The 19,179-nt window shown below is 36.2% G+C and overlaps 1 protein-coding gene across 2 annotated transcripts in view; it reads left to right on the top strand.

Annotated features, from left to right (window-relative positions):
• Positions 1–19,179, top strand: part of ESF1 (ESF1 nucleolar pre-rRNA processing protein homolog) — a 31,142-nt gene that overhangs the window by 1,929 nt on the left and 10,034 nt on the right. The window contains exons 3-9 of one of the 2 annotated variants that reach the window (XM_051613549.1): positions 535–890; positions 1,633–1,746; positions 2,498–2,598; positions 4,106–4,258; positions 5,669–5,783; positions 6,737–6,875; positions 12,628–12,789. In XM_051613549.1, the coding sequence (XP_051469509.1) occupies positions 535–890; positions 1,633–1,746; positions 2,498–2,598; positions 4,106–4,258; positions 5,669–5,783; positions 6,737–6,875; positions 12,628–12,789 (1,140 nt within the window). The remainder of the gene's footprint in view (positions 1–534; positions 891–1,632; positions 1,747–2,497; positions 2,599–4,105; positions 4,259–5,668; positions 5,784–6,736; positions 6,876–12,627; positions 12,790–19,179) is intronic. The other variant, XM_051613550.1, reaches the window with a different exon arrangement.

Here is a 19,179-nt window from a genome sequence, read left to right as displayed (position 1 = left end):
TCATTGCTGAAGCTGAAATTGTTGGTCAGGATGGCTAGAAAAGTAGAATGTATAGTACTGTAGACATTATTTGTTAAACTGAATGTCAAATGTAAGGTCTGATACCATGAAGGCCTCAGGATATCAACAGTTGGTGACTGAAAGCGTAGGAATGGCAGCACCAAGCCATTAATGTAAGAGAGCATTAAAGAGAATAGGTGACTGTAAGAAAGACTTCATATTGCACGTGAATGCATACAGCCTAGATTATTGAAAACTGTAATCTATCTGTTGATTCTGTAGTTATGAATAGAACAACAACAGTATTTTCACAGAATTTGAGACAGATGGTACATCTGTGGTCCTAAAGAGCAATAGATTAGATAAGCTGAAGAGCCAATACTGATGATTTGTGTTGCTTGCACTTCCCTGGTATAATTTGTTCCTGCATCATTATGCATTTCAGGGGTTCTGTAAATCTGAGGTTTTTTCCTCTTTGTAAAGATTCGTATGTAATCACAACATCAAAATAGGTACTTTTTGTTTATCTTTCAGTGACTGTACACACAGACACCTGTGATCAACGTGACATCAGTAAAAGCTACTCAGTGGAAGAACTGGAAGAAGAGGAGCCAGAAGATGAGGGAGAAACAGATGAGGAAGAAGAGCCAGAAGATGACAGGGAAACAGGCGAGGAAGAGGAGCCAGAAGATGATGGGGAAACAGATGAAGAAGGCAGTGATTCAGAAGATGATGAAGAAAGTGATAGTGGGCCTGATCTAGCTAGAGGCATAGGGAACATTGAAACGAGCTCAGAGGATGATGAGGACTTAAATGACTTGTTTCCAAAGGAGCCAGAGATAGAGCATTCGTGGCGTGAGCTAGATAAAGATGCCCCTCGTGGAGATGAGGTAACAATACATCTGCATTTGAAAAGCTGGTACATGACAAACTCAGAAATGTACACTGAATTCACTGTAGACCTTCATCTGTGACATTTTCTTTAAAGTACTTTTCATAAAGTATTTTTTTGCAGAATGGGTGTGATGATTAAGTTGGCTGAGAATGAGACTTGCAGTTTTCACTGTTGTCTTCCTTTCCCAGTAAGAAGAGACTTACCTATAGATAGATAAGCTATCTGTAAGTGAAAGAACAAACAGAATTGAGCTTTTCAGGAATTCCAGGGTTTAAATATTACTATTCTTGTTCACTGCTAATTTTTTTTCACTTCAATTTTATTTTTTAAATTGCGCTTTAAGAAATCCTTAGACAGTGAAGTAGGACTTTAAAATTGAGTACAATTAGTGTAGAAGAAGTCACAGTGCTTGAGTGCTAGTCCAGTATTGCGGTACCAGTTGCTGTTGTGATTAATTGTATGATCTAACAAATTCCTAAATGCTGATTTTAGTCCTAAATCTGATTGGTGCATTCAGTTCTGGGATGCTTCCCTATTTATGTCCTTTTTATCTGCTCTGATGATTGCTGTTTCTGACCTTTGCTAGTTTAAGTGATACAGAGTCTTAAGTAAAATGCTTCTTTTATGCTTTCAGCACAGTTTGTTGCTGACCTTGATTTTTACCAAGGCTAGCAGCTAGGGAATTGTATGGTCCCCACAGCAGTCAGGAGTTAAACCTGTGAACTTTTTCCATCCAGGTTACAAGTCGATTGGCAGTTTGTAATATGGATTGGGATAGGTTGAAAGCTAAGGATTTGCTGGCTCTGTTTAATTCTTTCACACCCAAAGGAGGAAGAGTATTTTCTGTTAAGGTAAGACCTGACTTCTAAATGTAATGGCTTTTACTGTTAAAAAAAAAAAAAAAGATGCTACAGAATTGAAACAGACATTTCTGTAGAAGAATCAAGAGAGATACTAATATGGTAAATGACAAACTGTGTTGCAATGTAACTTGCTGTGTTAGAAAGAAATAGGTGTTACTTTTCAGCAATGGGCCAATATGCAGTCAAGTTAGGTCCCAAAGATGTTAACTTCTTGTGTTTATGAGATTGGTTCTAAATGTTAGTACGGAGGGACTACATTTCCTTAGCTGGTTTAATTTTCAGTGGTCTTTACAGTAGATAACCCAGCCTTAAACCTGGCTATTTCTAAATGCTTTCCAACCTCTTTTATCATTGCACACCACTTGTTTTTCACACTTTTGAGCTTATTAATAAAGTGGTTAAATTCTGATCAACTCAGTTAGGTTTTTCCATTTTTTTAGTGTCTGCCTCCAAGTGTCTGAAAAAACCTTAGTCTAATACTGCTTTCTGAAGAGCACCAGTGAAATGAAAAAAGTTATGGTACCTGTTGTTCTCCTGTCTCAAAATATTTTCATTCCTAATGGGCAGTTTTTCTATTCTACTGTCTTTTCTGTAAATTAAAATTAAGAGAGTATTAAAGCTTATGGAATTGATCCCTCTACTGATCTAGAGAAAAAAGATCAAGTCTAAAATGCTTGGTGAGATACTTTTTCTTAGTTGGTGCTGTTAAAAAATTACTTCTATGTTCTTGTATTTGTAGATTTTTCCTTCGGAGTTTGGAAAAGAGAGATTGAAAGAGGAAGAGCAAAAAGGACCTGTGGAACTGTTTGATCTTCCAGAGAATACCACAGAGAATGATGGGTATTAACTTAGTCTTCAAATGACAGACATCATATGTCTAATTCTCAGTGAAAATCCTGATCAGCTCCTGCTTCCAAAATGTAATATGTGGAAGTCTCCTGTAGAGGCTTTAATTTTATAGCTTTTTCAAGGAATACTTTACAGCTGGCCCTGGTTCAGTGCATTGAATAAATGCATTATGATGATAACTTGAGAAAATTTACTTGCTGATAATTTAGTTCAAACTATTTATCGTGTACCTAATTGGAATAACAAATGGAACAAATGTGGAGAGCTTAGTACAGCGTTTCTCCTCTACAAATTGCCCCTCGTGCAGTAAACTCCCTTTGTTGCTTACTGTCAACATTTTTATCTGCATAACCAACAGGGACCTTAACTTAGGCCAAGAATTCCCAGGTTGAGATTTCTTGAATGCCACCAGCAGCAGTCCTGGCTTGCCAGGCTCAGCTCATCAGGCCTACCATTGTCCAGGCTTTTCAGGCATGTCTATTTTTTTTTTATTTCCCCTTTTGTTCTCCTTGAAAATGTTGTCTCTCTGGAACTAGAGAGGTTTTGCTTTTATATTTTTCCAAAATTTACAGATGTTTGGCAGCCTGATGCACTTTTATATAATTTGTCCCACTGGCCTCCCTTATCTTTGGAAAATCTGGATGCTTCTAAAATAAGTGCAGATCCTTTGAATTCGTTCTCTTGTGCATCAGGGAAGTCTTTGATGAACTCACACTGTGTGCTGAAAGCAGCTTCACTGTATGCCTCAAGGTGCATCTTGAAGTTCGGGGTTTACTCCTCAGTGGGCTCTAGAAATTCTGGAATGAACAAGAGAAATCCAGATTATCCCAGAGATACCTCAGTGATGCCTGTGTATGTACCCTTCAGATTCACAGGACAAGACCTCAGCCCTATGATCTCTCTTCTTCATCATTCCACCAATTAATCCACTTCTCAGTCTCTTTTCTGCTTTTCTTTTTTTCTTGCTGTTACCTTCTGTGACACCACCACCACCTCCTGGGCTACACAAGTTAGATTCCCGGTTCTTTCCCTCACACATCCCACTTTCTTACTGTACACTGCCTGCTTCTGGCATGAGCATCTGCGGTCCTGTCCTTACAGTCTTCCTCTTTCTCTTACCTCCTTAACATGTATCCTTACTTAGGTATGAACATTGTCATGAACTTTGTTAAAAGCCAGGATAATTGCAAACAGCTTGATAGGAACTATTAAAGGCTCCTTTCTGCAGCTCCTCTATGCCCTGCACAGGGACTTTAACCTTGCAATGCCTGTGGGAAGCAGAGTCAGATACAGAGAGTGTACAATGAATAAAACCATGTGAATTGGTCTTTTTACTCAAGTAAGACTGGATAGACACTGGTGGGACTTCATCTTGTTATGATAAGACTAGGGAAGTGTTTGTATGGTGTATGTTTTTAATGAGTTGAATTAAAATGTTTTGCAAATAAGAGGTGGTTAAAGCCAGCTCACTTGATTGTGGTGTTTTCAACTTTTGCAGGCTTTATAGGGAAAAACTCCGGGAGTATCAGTTTAAGCGACTAAAATACTACTATGCAGTTGTAGAATGTGATTCTCCTGAAACAGCCAATAAAATTTATGAGGAATGTGATGGACTGGAATTTGAAAGCAGCTGTTCTTTCATAGATCTGAGGTAATTCCAGGGGTAGCTTTCTCATATGTTGGTCCAGGGAGGGAAAATTAAAGTCAATTTAAAATAATTTGTTGAATAAACGATATTGTTTTTATCCTATAACCAAAACGAGAGGTGCAAATAAATTAGGCATCCAGTGAGTTGTGAGATTTCTTCTTTTTGAGCATTTTTACTGAAATACAGAAAGTTTGAGAGGATCTCTGCATAGAGAGTTTATTTTCAGGGAAACTGGGTAAAATGTTCTAGATGCATCTTCAACCTTTTGGTAAAATTAAGTAAAGTGGTAGAATATAGAAAACAAAACAATATACTGCTGCATTTTTTCTTTTCTTTCCCCAAGGGTCCGTAAGTGGCTTTTTCTCAGGATTGCTTAACCACAGGGCAAGAATATCACTGCTGTTGTCATAAAGCTGCAATAGATTACTATCCTAGCCCCTGTGAATGAGCTGGAAGCTCTAACATTTCCAAAGTCAAATTTGGGAAAGAGAATTTTAAGTGATAGCTGTGCTTTATGGTTATTATTTCCTTTTGTTACACAAAAAAAGCGCCTTCTAGTCTGAGCAAAAGTTTCTAAATCATAATAAGTTTTGACAGAAGCTGGCTTTGTCTGCTGGGGCCTGTGTTATGGGCACTCTTGGAAGTCAGTGAAAGATAAGTTTTTTGCTTTGAATCATTTTCTAGAGGAACTTGATTCATTTGCTTTGAACCATTCTGGAGAAGATGATCTCCACCAAATGAACATGAAACTTTTCATGCTTTTAAACATAGACAGATAATGTTTTACAAGACACAGCTTTTCCTAATTTACTTTGTTATATTTTAATGTTGGATAATATTAATCATATTACATTTGCAATTATTAAAAAAAAAAAGCCGAAGTTATTTCTCATGTAGCTCACAAAGGGTTTTTTTAATCTGTTTTACTCTGTTGTTGCACATGACTTTAATCTTTTAAACATTTTTCCCTGTCAATTTAAAAAATATACCAGGCTTTTCTAAAATGTTTTGAATTTTTTCATTTATCTGTTTCAAAATATATTTTATTCATTCTTTTTTTCTGAATTTTTAATAGTAAGTGTTCTGAAAAGATAATTCTTAAAACGAACAGAACATCCAAAACACCCACCCCTGCTTCTGCCAATACCTGACTGAAAATTGTTTAGTTTACTTCCCCGAGATGGTGGTGTTATACATCCAAAACCTGTGAAATAGCTGTGCAGAAGCCTGATAATTAATCCTACGCCTGTGGAGTACTTGTCAATTTATTTTGTTTCCTTTCCAGGCTGACCAACTTGTTACTTCAGAAAATTCTTTTCTGCTGAGGTACCATACTCATGAGCAGCTTAGACTATTTATACTACAAAGTTTCCTAGTGTATGTGAATAATAACATGTTTTATTTGCCTTTCAGATTTATTCCAGACAGTGTTACATTTGATGATATGCCTAAAGATGCAGCCTCAGAAGTGAACGTAGCTGTATATAAGCCAAAGTACTTCACATCTGCTGCTATGGGAACATCAAAGGTATCTTTACCATGGTTTTGCAATGTTCTTCTAATTCATTTAGTATTATTGTCAACTTATATATGTAGTGGAGAAGAGATTCCTGATTATCTTCTCCATTTCAAACGTATTGAAAGATGTATAACAGAGCCACAAGTTGCAACCCCGTAAATAAGCTCTAGTTTTGGGTTTTAAAAGAGATTTGGCTTTTTTGTTACTAATTAAATACAATATTTTTACCTCATTATACCTGTACTACAAGATATACTTGGGATTACTTTGTGTTATTCACAATTAAATCTTCTAGTTTGCCTAAAATGGTATTTGTGTGTAGCTCAACAGGAGCCTTTTTGGTGGTAGTGCCAGCCTTAAACAGTTGCTTCCTCTCCTTGTAAATATTCATTCCTACTCTTGTCTTATGTGACAGCCAAAACTTCCATCTGGCCTTTTAGTGAACTTGATCAGAGAAGAGATTAGTTGAGAAGTCATTTCTGCTGGATCACTTTTCAGTCACATCTGTTTCATCTTCTGGTTGAGGGTGCAGTTGTGCAAACACTTTAATTGTCCCTATTGGAATCCATGCCTGATTCCAGGAGTGAGTTGCATCTGGAAAAGGAAAGGAGAGGAGTTGGTGGCTGCTTCTACACCAGTATCTGCTGCCACACTGGAAATTTGCTTACAGAGATTTCATGTTGTGTGACCTACTGTCAGAGAGCCCTTCAGCGCATGAGGAGTCTTCTTTGTTCTTTCATGTAGTTAAAAATCCTTCAAACTCATTGCAGAACAAATGTAAAAAGTTGTAATTCTTTATTTTACTAAATGGTTATTATAGCTAATTGTCGTGGAGAACATTAGTAACAGGTTTACATTGCTTCTTAAATGGAAGGGATCAAATAATTTTCTCTAAAAAGACAGACTTAAAATGTTTAATTTCAGTGTTTCAGCTTTGACAAGTGGCATTCTTATTTTTAAAGGTAGATATCACATGGGACGAGACAGATCATGAACGAGTAACATCACTTAGCAGAACTTTTAAAAAGGAGGAACTTCTTGACATGGATTTTCAAGCTTATTTGGCTTCGTCTAGTGAAGAAGAGGAGGAACAGCAGCAAGGTACTTTGGTTAATAAATGTCCACAAAGTCGTTGGCTACAGTATTTTGAGTACTAGTTACTTAAACGTATAAAATCCATATATTAAGTAAGTGCTTTGAGTGTCATCTTACAAGGCCAATATTGCACTCATATAAAAGCTGTGGTCAGGTTCTACTATGAAAAATAAGCTACCTGTCCTCCAGAGCTAAACATCCCCAAAAGTGGCATATACCTACTTTCTGTGTGTGTGACCTGCAGGTGGAGGGAAATTGGTGGTGAGCATGTTTTATTTGCTCTTTTCAGTTAGGAAATAAATGGATTGATGACAATACACTGACAGGTGCTAACATTTTTTTTAAAGATTCATAAATCTGAGTTAGGATTGTTAACATGGAAGCTGTAGAGTTCTTTGAATTTACTCAAACCTGACATAACTTTTTTCTTTCTTTTTTGTTTGTTTGACTTAAATACCCTTTTCCAGTGTTCTTTATACATTATAAAAAAAAACATGTACCAGCTTTCAAATCACTGTCTCTAAAGCCACAGTTCATTATGCAAACCTGATTAGGATTTTCCAGATAAATAATATCACTACCAGTATGACCCTAAAATTACTACATTAATTTTGAACACAAAGCTGAATTTGGTGTTACAGTTTACTGAAAAGATTTGTTAGTGGGAGTTTGACTTCAGTATTATCACCCTACCTTTAAAACAGCTTTCTGGTTTTCATTTCTGTACTGCAAAATCTCTTTACATGATATAATTAATGTTTGATTAAGCCAAGCATAATGATGATAATTTGACTTATTTCAAGTGGCAAGATCACAGGTGATGGGAATCATAGCTTATTTTCTTTATTGCTGATATGATTGTTCTGTTAAAGTTGCATTTCATCATACGTTTGAATAATTTATCTCAAGAAATGTAGCTGTTTTGTTTAGTGCTGAATGAAGATCTGCTGCCTTTATGAAGGTGTTTAACTATTTTGAATTAACTAGTTTGAATAACACTGATAAATATTACCATATGGTAGGTGATTAGTAGTTATCCTAATGGTTGAACCCCTGATGAGCTGCTTTCTGAATAGAGCTTGCACCTTTGAGTGTAAAATAATTTTCTTCCCCTTTTTTTTCCTCCTATGCCTCTCTTTGTTTCTTTTAAGGTACCTTGACATTTCTTTTGTCAAGTTTGGTGCCAAAGACCTACTTTAATCTCTTTATTTCTGAGATAAAATTTTCAACAGAACTGGAGGTGCTTCCTTTTCAGAGGAAAATTCCTAGTTTGAATTGTGAAGTAGTTCATGACTAAATGAATGCTGTTCAGTGCCCACGGCAGAAATCTATTTATAGGTTAATGTAGTGTTTCATCTTCTTTGTGGCCCTCTATGCACATACTGAAGTGTCTGCTGGGCAGGGAGATACTGAAGAAGCTGCTCTAAGACTGTGCTTATTGGGATGGCCTAGACAGGGTGTGGAAAGAGATGTAGAGATGTAGAGGGAGATGTAGATTGTACAGAACTTTTTCACTCCAGCAGTAGCTCTTCTTGGGAGTGTGAATGGCAGAGGAAAAAAGCTGTGCTATGCACTTTCTGGTGCTTCTAAGCTATAGGTCTTACATAATGAGGGGAAAAGTAAGCAGCAGAACATTTCAAGAGTGTTCTGAGTGAAGTAGTAACATCTTTCAGTGATTCTCATACATAACTTCTGAAAAATATAAAGAGAATGTCATCTCACTTCATAAGGTACGTAAATGTTCTATGTATGGTCGACCAACATGCAGATTCCTGAACTCCCTTTTACGTTTTTGCTCTAAAATTCAGTCTGTTCTTAATTAATAAAAATGTAGACCCTAAATAACAAGGCATAGAAAATGTCATTAAGCCTTAGTCTAGTCTTTTAAATAGACATTAAAATTGATTTATACTGCATTAAAGCAGGTTGTCACCATCAGAGGTGAGTTTGGAGTGTGCAAAAGAACATTACAATTTTCTGGGTATAATGTTGAGAAATCTTCTGGCAGCAAACTCAGCTTGGCAATATCTTGGCAGGGTTAACGTCCATTTGTTCCTCATCTTGCATAAAAACGCACTTATAAACTACACCTCTGTGATCTTTCTATTCTCTAATAATGTTTGTTAAATATCTAAATGAGAGCAGTAGATGCAGAGTAAAGTATTTCCATCTTCTCATGTACAAGACTACTGCTGTGTTAAAGAATAGCATCTGTAATAGGGTGGTGAAAAGAAATTTTAAACGGTAAATTTCCATTGCTGGGAAGGAAGAGACCTTAAGAATTCTTAGCACACTAATAAATTTTCAACCTGGAAATGTCTAGATTCTGATGATGTTTTGAAAAGTAAGTTATTATTAGAGGAATTATGTTGCTATGTCTTTTAACGTGTTCCTGACCTTTTATCCATTCATTTTAGTGATACAGAACAGGATTCCATCCAGCAGAATTATGTGACACTATGCACAAATGGGAAAAATCAATGTCAGCTGCCTGAAAGGGAATGTAGGAGTGTGATAAGAGGCAAAAAAAAATGTCCTGCACTTTTATTCTTTTAAACTTATGAAAAAGTTTTATTTATAAACAATTTTTGTTGACCTGTTCTAATCTGTTTTTTTCTGGAATTTTTCAACTTAAAATATGTGTGTCATGAATGTTAGTATTACTATTATACAACAGTTTAGTAAGGTCAAGAATTTCAGTGCCCTGGTATGTTGTGGTTCATAGCACAAAGAAGCTCTTTTACATTGCTTCTGAATTTTCTGTAACTTGGATGCATTTGTTCCAGTTAGGAAGCATTTTGTGGTGTGCATCAAATCCAGCCCATAATTGCTATTTTGACCATTAACACCAGTGACTTAGTGTTGCCTCAAATTAAGCATTATGGTTTTTATGTCTAAGCTTCTGTTCTGTTTTTTTAATCTTTGCAAGAACATCGTATTTTCTGCTGTTCTGCTTTGCATGGCCACGCAGAATACCTGAGTAGAATATATGACAACATACTTTTGCCAGTGTATTTTTAATTAGCTGTTTCTGATGATAGAATCATAGAATATCTTGAGTTGGAAGGGACCCACAAGGATTATTGAGTCCAAGTGCTGACTCCACACAGGGCAACGTGAAAGTTAAACCTTACATTTAAGAGTTGTCCAGACACTTCTTGAGCACCAAGAGGCTTGTAGGGAACTCCAGGTAGAGCTCTGCTCTCCACAGTAGGAGTCTGAGCAGGGAGCAAAGTCTCTTGTAGTGTTCTGCTTCCGATACAAGACTCTACAAAAACAGAAGGTGGTTTGTGCTGCTGCACCCAGACTGGAGGTGTACCAGTGCAGAGAAAGGAAATGTAGTTGTTGGTAAGGAAGAGGTGCTGGATAGAGTTTTCCTGTTCTTTTAATAATGCTGGTAATCTTATATTTAGTGATTGGTGTTAAAATCAGTTTTTTACAGTTCTGAAGTCTATTTGATAAAGTAACTCTGCATATGCAAATTTAAATGCAGTTTTAACATTTTATCATGACAGTACAGCTGTCGTAAAAATGAATAGGATTCATATGTGTTTATATTTGCTAGAACTATTATAGAAGGCTAATAATTGGAAGGTGACAGACATAGAACATGCAATTATTTAATATTGTCCTTGAATCCAATGGGTGTTTATAAAATGCATTGAATTAGGATGTTATTTGGGTTAGCTGCTGTCCCTTATTCCTGTATAGCTGCTTTGGACACTGAAGCATTACTGCTGCTTCAAAAGTAACAAGGATCTGCCTTTTAGGAATATTTAGGGATAGAGTCAAGACAGTGCATTTTTATGGTATGGCCATAAGCATTCAGATCAATAGCTGAATTTTCTGGTGTGACATTACATCATGAGGGGGAATTTTATCTTGCCATCTTTAGAAGAATCTCATCTTTGCAGCAGATCTCTTGTCAAATGTTGTGTCTGCTGTAATTTTTCAAGTCTATTCAGTTTGTAAGGCTGAGCTAAAAAAAAATAAGGGAATTATCTACTCAGCCATTGCAAGATAATCTTCTTAAACTAAGAATGTGGTATCTTCAAAACCCTGTGATTACAGGAATGTGATCCCAGCTAACACAGCTGTCAATCAGCAATTCTAAGTATTGATCCTCTCCATTTGCTTATATTTTGATGAATTACAGCTTTTTAAAACAAACAAAATCGCCCTACAAACTAGTGTATTGGCATGTTTTTGACCTGCCTCAGGATTTATTTTTTTCTTTTTAATTGTTTATCACTTCTGTTACTACTCTTCCTTGAAACCAGTAAGAATCTACTTTTATTTTAGGCTATATTTCATCAGCTTTTGCCTTTTTTCCTTCAGAGGTTAGCCTTTTTTTCTCTTGATTGTATTTCTTCTGCCTGCAGCTGTTAATGCACCAGAACTTTGTTTTGTTTGTGTGTTTTGTTCAAAAAGTCTTTGAACAAGCTATTGGCAGAAATAATTACAGCCTTAATATCCATCAGAAAGTGGTTCCTCATGTTGTGCAATACAGCGTGATACTTGAAAGCTAGTGACAAGGTTATTTGAACTCTGAACAAACTTTGAGAACATATTCAGTTCATTTTCTTTTCTTGCAGATGTTGTCAAGTGTTCTTTAGTTGCTTACAAAATGAAAAGGCTCTTAAAGGTTTTTTGAAGGTGATGTTGAACATTTGACAAAAGAAGCACGTTTTATCTAAATGAGAAAGTATGTCAATATGCATTGCCACTTACATTTCTCCTAGCAAAATTAATAAAACCAGTAATAAATATTTGGTTTTATTGGTATTTGTATTTATTCAGATCTGTATTTATTAGTACTCCTTACTTACCCAGTTACAAGGGAGCCTTTCTTAGCTTCAGGATTTCTTCAGTTGAGCAGATGCTTTCCTCTTAGGAGATCCCAGCTACTGATAAGGAAAGTGGAAAAGCAGCTGCAGTTAACTGAGCGGTAAAGATTTTGGCTCCCAGCCAAAAGCCAGCTTCTTGTGATGGAATGTGGAAGAGAACAACCGTGTCACACCTAGGTTTTAGCCAAAGACCAGAGGTCATTCTGTGTTAACTTACAACTGCCATCTGACTTTGTAGACACCAGTTATGCTGCCCATGCAGCTTGATGCTGTAGGAAGTAAGGCTTTACTGCTAAACCAGAGAAAAAGAAAAAAAGGAGCCTTAGTTTTCTACAGTTCAAGGAGTGGCAGCATGTTTAAAACCTTAAAAGCCTGTTCTCTCTGAAACATTTTAAAAAGCTTATTCTAAGTCGCATTGTAATTGTGTTTTTCTAAAAAAAAAAAAAAAACACCCCCTCTTTCCATCTTGCTTCATTTGTTAGTTTTGTTGGTTCAGTAAGTCACTGAAGATTAAGGCATAGAATAATTGTCTCGGTTACAGAAATTTGCAAGCATTATCTGTTAAAATGTAGCACTCTATTTTCACAGTGCTTTACTCAGCTATTTTTTGATATTTAAGTACTAGTTTGCTGTAAGGGACTCAGTTTTACAAAGCAGTCAAGGATGGTGTTTCCAATCAGGGATTTCCTTTGGTGGACAATTTTTCTTCTGTTTGGGTTTTTTTCCCCAGATATTATTTTTATTTCATCTCAGTAATAACTCTAAAACTGGTTACTCTATAGGGGAATAATAGATGAAAAAATTTTAGACAGTTTTTTTAGAAACAATGTATGTGCCTTGAGTGTGTTTACTAAACATTAGTTGATTACTTTCTTGAGGCTGTCCGTAATAGCTTTACGCTCTCTTTTGAGGTGGTGATGTACCTCATGAAGTGCAAGATGACAAACCCAGGAAAAGTCAAAAAGATGATGAAGAGCAAATTGCCAAGTACAGAGAACTTTTGCAAAGTATCCAAGAAAAAGAGAAAAAACAGGAAGAAAAGGATATAGGGATGGAGATTAAATGGGTTCCAGGTAAGTTTTATATTTTTCTTTTACTAACTTGGGAGGATTTGCAGTATTGGCCTGCTAATAGGGATACCGTGTAATGTGTTGGATTTATAATAGCAGAAACTGACTTTTTTTTCCATAAATTGAAATCCAGATGGATTACGAGGGAAATAGAAGAAATAATATGGCTGAACTCAGTTCTGCAGTTGTAAGCTCCTATTTACAGCTTACTGTTTTCCATATTTTTTTCTACGTCCTTTTTCATTCATCACTTTATAGATGGTCTTGAATAGAATGTATGCGTTTGTCAGAGTCCTAAAACATACCTGTGTTTCTAAAAATGAAAACTAGTGTGATTTGGAAACAGCATAAAATTAGAGGAAAACGGTCTGAAACTCTTGCATAATGCTGAAGATTTGGGGCAACAGAGAAAGGACAAGTCTGACCTCCTAGTCAAATGGCTCTGTGGGAAAGAAAGCTACCTGGAAGGAAAGTTGGAGGATCGTAGAATGGTTTGGATTGGAAGAGATCTTAAATATTTGGTTATATTTAGTGACATGCAGATTTTGATCTGGAAATTAAAGAAAGATGACTTCACCATATAGCTTTGCAGCAGAACTCATCCCAAGATCTGAAAACTAATGTCTAATTATTTTCGTTTATGATGAAAAGACATTTGGACTGATTTTTTAATTTTGTTGATGAGTGTATGCTTTCCCTCAGATGCAATGAGCCAGTTTAAGAAGTTGCTACATACAAAAAGGGAAATGGTTTTACTCTCCTCCTTGATCTTGCCCTGTAGCTCATTCTGACTGCCTGTATCAGCCCCAGCACTTGTTAGAAATCTTAATTCTGTTTGCTAAAATGACAGAACTACTCTGGAAAAGAAAAAAATCTGGATTTTTTTTTTCTGCTGAGCTAGTGAGTCAGGTAGGCAAATAGAAGCATTTGGTGAATGCTCAGAGGGTTGAATTACATAGTTCAAGTATTAGGGAGGTGTGACATCACCTTTTCCATGGCAGCAGGATGCTGTATTGCCTCAGTATTTTGTAGGACTGCAGACGATGTAAGGACACAGACTGATCTGCTATTGTAAATACTGACACCAGAGACATACTAGAATCCAGCCTCTTCAACTCCAGTGTATTAATTCCAGCTACTAATGCATATCTAATTATCTGATTTACACTGATATTAATCTGAATTCACTCAGGTAACTTCTGTTGAATATAAAATCCTCATGTTTAAAATCATGTTGTCTGAGTCAGTGAAATCGACTTAACTGAATGGAATAGTTTTATTCCAGTTTTTTTATAATATCAGTATTCAAAAGTATACACTAGCATTAAAAATAGTTGTTAGTTTTCAGTCATGCTTCTATGATTCCAGTAATTTCTGTTACGAACTCTGTGAAACCTCTTTAGAGAAAGTATCTATAATGTGTGACAGGACAAGTGCTTACTCATGCAAATGTATCATCATGTTTTACTTCATCTGTCCACAGCGTGTCAGTATTTGCACTCTTGAAATTCGTTGTGTCATTGAGCATTCAAGGCAAATGAGTTTTCATACATAGGTAGCCATTGTAAGGTTTTTAAAAAGATTGGTTGTTGCCACCTTTCAGACTGAAGGTGGAAACCACAGTTAAAACAACTGCTGCTAGGAATGTGTTCTGTATTTATATAGGCCAGGCATTGTTCACACAGTTAGAAAAGTTACTTTTGTAACTTTTGTTTTTTTGTGTTGGTTTGGAATTTGTATGAATGAAGTTCTGTTAATTAAAAAAGTCTAGGCAATGTAATGTGGTGACAAAGTTAGGTATCTAGAGCAAAACATTCATTGGAGGAGATGGAAAATTGTTAGATGAAAGAAATTGCACAGGGAAAGCAAGAAGTTTTCTGAAAGGCTCTGTGTCTTAAAACTGTTCTTTGCATGTTACAAGTAAATTATATTAACATTGAGGAACTGTAGTAGAGATGGAATCCAATTCCCTAACACAGGGGCTCTGTGGTTTTTTTGCAACTGAACTTTACTTTAGAAAATTTGATTTGTTTCATATTGCATCTAGTCCAACCCCTTCCTTCCTGCACCTGCTTATGGGGCTCCTAGGACTTTTGCTGTTATCTTCATTTATCTTGAGGGAGGGATGGGGAAAAAAACATAAAAACAAACAGATAAGAAACCCCTATCCTGGTAAATATGACTGATTTTGTCTAGAGTCATTTGGGTGTCTGTGTACTGGGCCAGATTTGTTCATATAGTGATAGGTTGAATGTGTATGTGGGCACAATGAAGTTTACAGTGGTAGTTTATAGTATTCTATGTCTGTTTAGCAACTAAGATTTTACACTATATGTTAGCATTTCCTCTTTTCTTACTCTGAAAAAGTTTTATCAAAGAGTTTTGGAAATCATGGAAGTGTTCCCTTGCCTTTGCTAGTTAAGACTGTTCATCTCCATGAGGCCAGTCAATAGCATTAGTCAATAGCATTAGTCAATAGCTGTTAGCCCCTGGAATATGATTTTGTCCTAAAAGTGAAGTGCCTTAACTTTGCTTTTGACTCTAATGTATGGGAACACTTTAGTCATTACTGATTTCAGGCACACCTGGAAGGGAGATATACAGTGGAGCACAGTCAGCACATACTGAACAGTAGTTGATAGCTCTGGCAATATATATGCAGTTGAGGCTGTGCTTTCTTATGGGAGAGAAATACATTGGTTATGTGTTGGTTTGTTTTTTTTCTTGAACAAATGTGCTTATTTAAATTCAAAAACAATTTAGTTATGTTCAATTGGAGCATTCTGGGAATTTAAAAATAGTTTTTGTTTTAATCTCATAAGACTCCTTAATTTTTTTCAGAACTAGTTTATGTCTGTTGAAATATTTTTATTTCAAGCTCTGCCTTAATGTGTTTGACTTATTGCAAAATCTTTTTCCTGCCCGAATGTTTAATATACTTTGGGTTACAGCAGTTAAATCTAGGAAGCTTTTCAATTGAAAGGCAGAGATTTGGATTAATTTAAAAATTTGAGTTTTGGCACAAATATTTACACATCGTTATAGAAAGCATACTTTGTGAATGATTCAGTTATTCTTGAATCATAATAGTTTTAAATAAACCACAGTGCCAGCAAAAATAAATTAGATGTTGTTCCAAGTCTCTTTGGTCTGTTACTTTTAGGCACAAAGTTAGTGTTATTTTTAAGCATCCATCTGTTTTCTTAATCATACCTGATTTGAGCAACAATTACTATGCATCCTTATTCAGCTTCCAAAGCTCCCTTTAGAAACTGAAGAGGGAGAATACCACAACTGTACTTCTTCATGATATGCAGCCTGTTTTTTGTGTAGGTTGTTTTTTTTGTTTAATTGGACTTGAAAATTCTTCCTTTGGGAAGAGCGAGATGATAAATATTTAGTTAGGCTTAAAGGAAACTTTAAAATTTGTTTTCATCAGAAGTAGAATGGCCGGCAATCATGTCTCTGTAAAGTGCATAGTGACCCCCAACTGTATGTTGTTACAGATGAAACAGAGCATAGAAATATTCATATGGAATATATCTCTCAATCTGTATAATTGCTTCATGTGTGCTCTTTCTGAGGCACTCTTACTTAACCTCTTGCAGCACAAAGCAGTGTGTGCTCAGCTGTGCACGGGCTCAGGACTGGAGTTCTTTACACTTGACATCTTAGCTGCCAAGTGTGGTGGGTTTTTTTCAGGCAGTTATACTATATTAGGAAAACTCTCTTAACTTTAGAGGTCTTATCTTCAGGGGTGACAAATTCTTATGTTAGTAGAATATTTCTATCTGCCATTCCTTTTAGCTGCCTGCAACAAAGTGTTTCTTTTTTCTGATAAGACATTGCATACAAGATGAACTTGCTCATTTAGGTTTTCTGAGAATAGAGAAGTATCATCTTAGCTTCTAATAGTTGTGACAATTGCATGGTGTTAAAATTCCCAAAATTTTCCGAAGTGTTTAGAGAAGTAAAAATTCTGATCTGCCCACCTTCCCTTGCTCCCACCAGTGTGAGAAGCAATATACTTAGGTTTGTTACAGTGTTTATCACACTTTAACCCTTTAGGTTAGGTATGATTTAGTTGTATGCTAATATAGATGATGTTTTCCCCCTCTTTTCCTGGCTCTTATTTGTGGAGATTAACTAAGACACATGTGATTCATTTCTTCTGAAATAAAACTGCTATTGATAAGGGTATAAGTTAGCCTTTTCTATGGCCATTTAATAATTCTACCGAAATCGGACAATTCCTTTGCTCTTCTGCAATTGAAAGCCTTTTGACCACTTAAATACACTCTTATTCTCGGGAAGTGGTCTGGACAGTAGTTTCTGAGCCATTCTAATCTGTGGAGAAACTCTAATTCCTTTCATGAGACTGCCAAATACCACAAGAAAGGGCTGTGTTTTCCTCCCAAGTCCTTCTGCGGCAGATGAATCAAATAATTCCATTTTCCAGGCAAATAAATCAGAAATCTTGTTACCTCCTTTGAGATTTTGGGTTTCTCTTTTTCTGGAGCTGTGACATATTTTTTTAATCCAGTATTTGCTGTCTTCGGAGAGAATCTGCAAGGTTGCTACCTGACTAGTAATTTTTTCCACAAAAGTACTGCAAAGTAATATCCAAAGTAATAGTAGTTCAGTTTCTGGGAAGGTGATGACTCTGCTTTCATTGACTTTGGAGATGAAGAGGTGTACAGTTGGAAATAACTAAATATTTGTTCTTGTTATATGAGAGTGTTTCTAAGTGGCATGTTTTTAGGGAACCTATACAATATCCTTCCTTTATCCTGGCTCTTCATTTGTTTGCTGGTTTAGTACCCAATTTTTGTGTTTCTAACAGTTTGCCTCTTACTGTTTATTCTGGCTTCTTAGCAGGACATTTTATCTTCATTTTGCTGTACTCTTTTCTATCTATAAGGCATGATTTAATATTATTTTAGATCTTGTCTTAGCATTTCAGACATGTTGTAACCAGCTCTCTGGCCTCTGAATTATTTTTTGAGTGTAGACAAACACAAGTACAGGAATTGGTGCTTGCAGTTTTTCAGAAAATTGTGTTCTGCCTGCTTTTCTGAGGACGGGTAGAACTGTCCATGAATCTTGCCCATTCTTTCTATTTCCTAGTTACTGAGGAGAGCTGGAAGGTATGACAAGGAGCAGAGATTGGCCAAATTAGAAGCCTGGGACTTGGGAGAAAGACTGTGATCTAGACTAGGACATCTGGAGAGGTCCAAGTATGATTTCTAAGCAATGAAACTGGTATGGGGGATAGAAGGGGGTGCTGAAGACTGACAATTAGAACAAATAGAATTGGGGAAGAGATGGCAAGTGTCAGACTTGGAGAGGGAAGCAGAAACAGGATTCCTACATGCTTCCAAGATCTATCAGTCATGTTGAAAAAGAGGAGGATTGCTATAGGATGTCTGACTCATTTGTTACTGAAGTTAAAAAAAAACAGTAAATGAAGCAAGGAATTGCAGGTAGGAGAAAAGTATTTAACTTCTTGGGTTGTTGCCTTCTGCCAGGAAAGTGAATTTGGTCTTTCTGCCGCTGAATTCTGCACTAGTGTGTTGCAAAGCAAGTCAGTTAATCTCTTTACATCATGAAGTTTTGTTTTTGCAAGTGCCTGCCTTGCGAAGAAGGGGCTGAAAGTGTATAAGCTGCATCTGAAGTCAATAGTTATCCTCATAACATGCAAGTGCTGTGTGATGTAAAGACATTTGAAAAAGCATTTCTGAAGTTATGGAGTTTTTCATCGAAAAATGAAGATGGCTTTTTAATTCAGTGCTTATTCTGGTTTTATATATTCTAGATGTAAAATAGGAATACACTTTTCTTAAGGTGATGTTCTTGCACCATTGAATACTGTAATTATACATCTTAGAGAAAACTCCGTTCCATTTCTAGAGTAGGGTTTGATTCTGTTGGTGATTTTGCTATATGTTATGTTCCACAACTTAGCTGTATGTTGAACGGTAACACAAAACACAGAGTAGTTAGTTCCATGTTCGTGATCTGTACATGAAATGGTTAAGATCCTCTGGAAAAGGTAAAGTGTGATCATGTGATGAGAAACTATTGAAATGCATATTTGCAAAAAGGCTAAATTGAAGATTAGGACATCCTTGTGCATGCAGCTTCAAATGCTAGGCTTTGACACAAATGGCAGTCTGTGTTAAATAATGGAATTTAATGCAAACCTAATTAACACATCTGAACTTGCTGTCTGATCCTGTTACGGTAGAATTATTTAGAAACAGATGTGTTGCACTTCTATCAAATTCCTTTTCTAAGTCCCTTGGAAAACTGTCGTGCTCTGAAAGTAAAGAGGAAACTTCATTCAGCAAAATATGTATCCACCTTTCCCAGCTGTTGGCAGGTCAGGAAGCA

Source organism: Apus apus, chromosome 3, assembly GCF_020740795.1.
Source record: "Apus apus isolate bApuApu2 chromosome 3, bApuApu2.pri.cur, whole genome shotgun sequence".
Classification (NCBI taxonomy): Eukaryota; Metazoa; Chordata; class Aves; order Apodiformes; family Apodidae; genus Apus; species Apus apus.
This window is presented reverse-complemented; position numbering and strand designations above follow the sequence as displayed.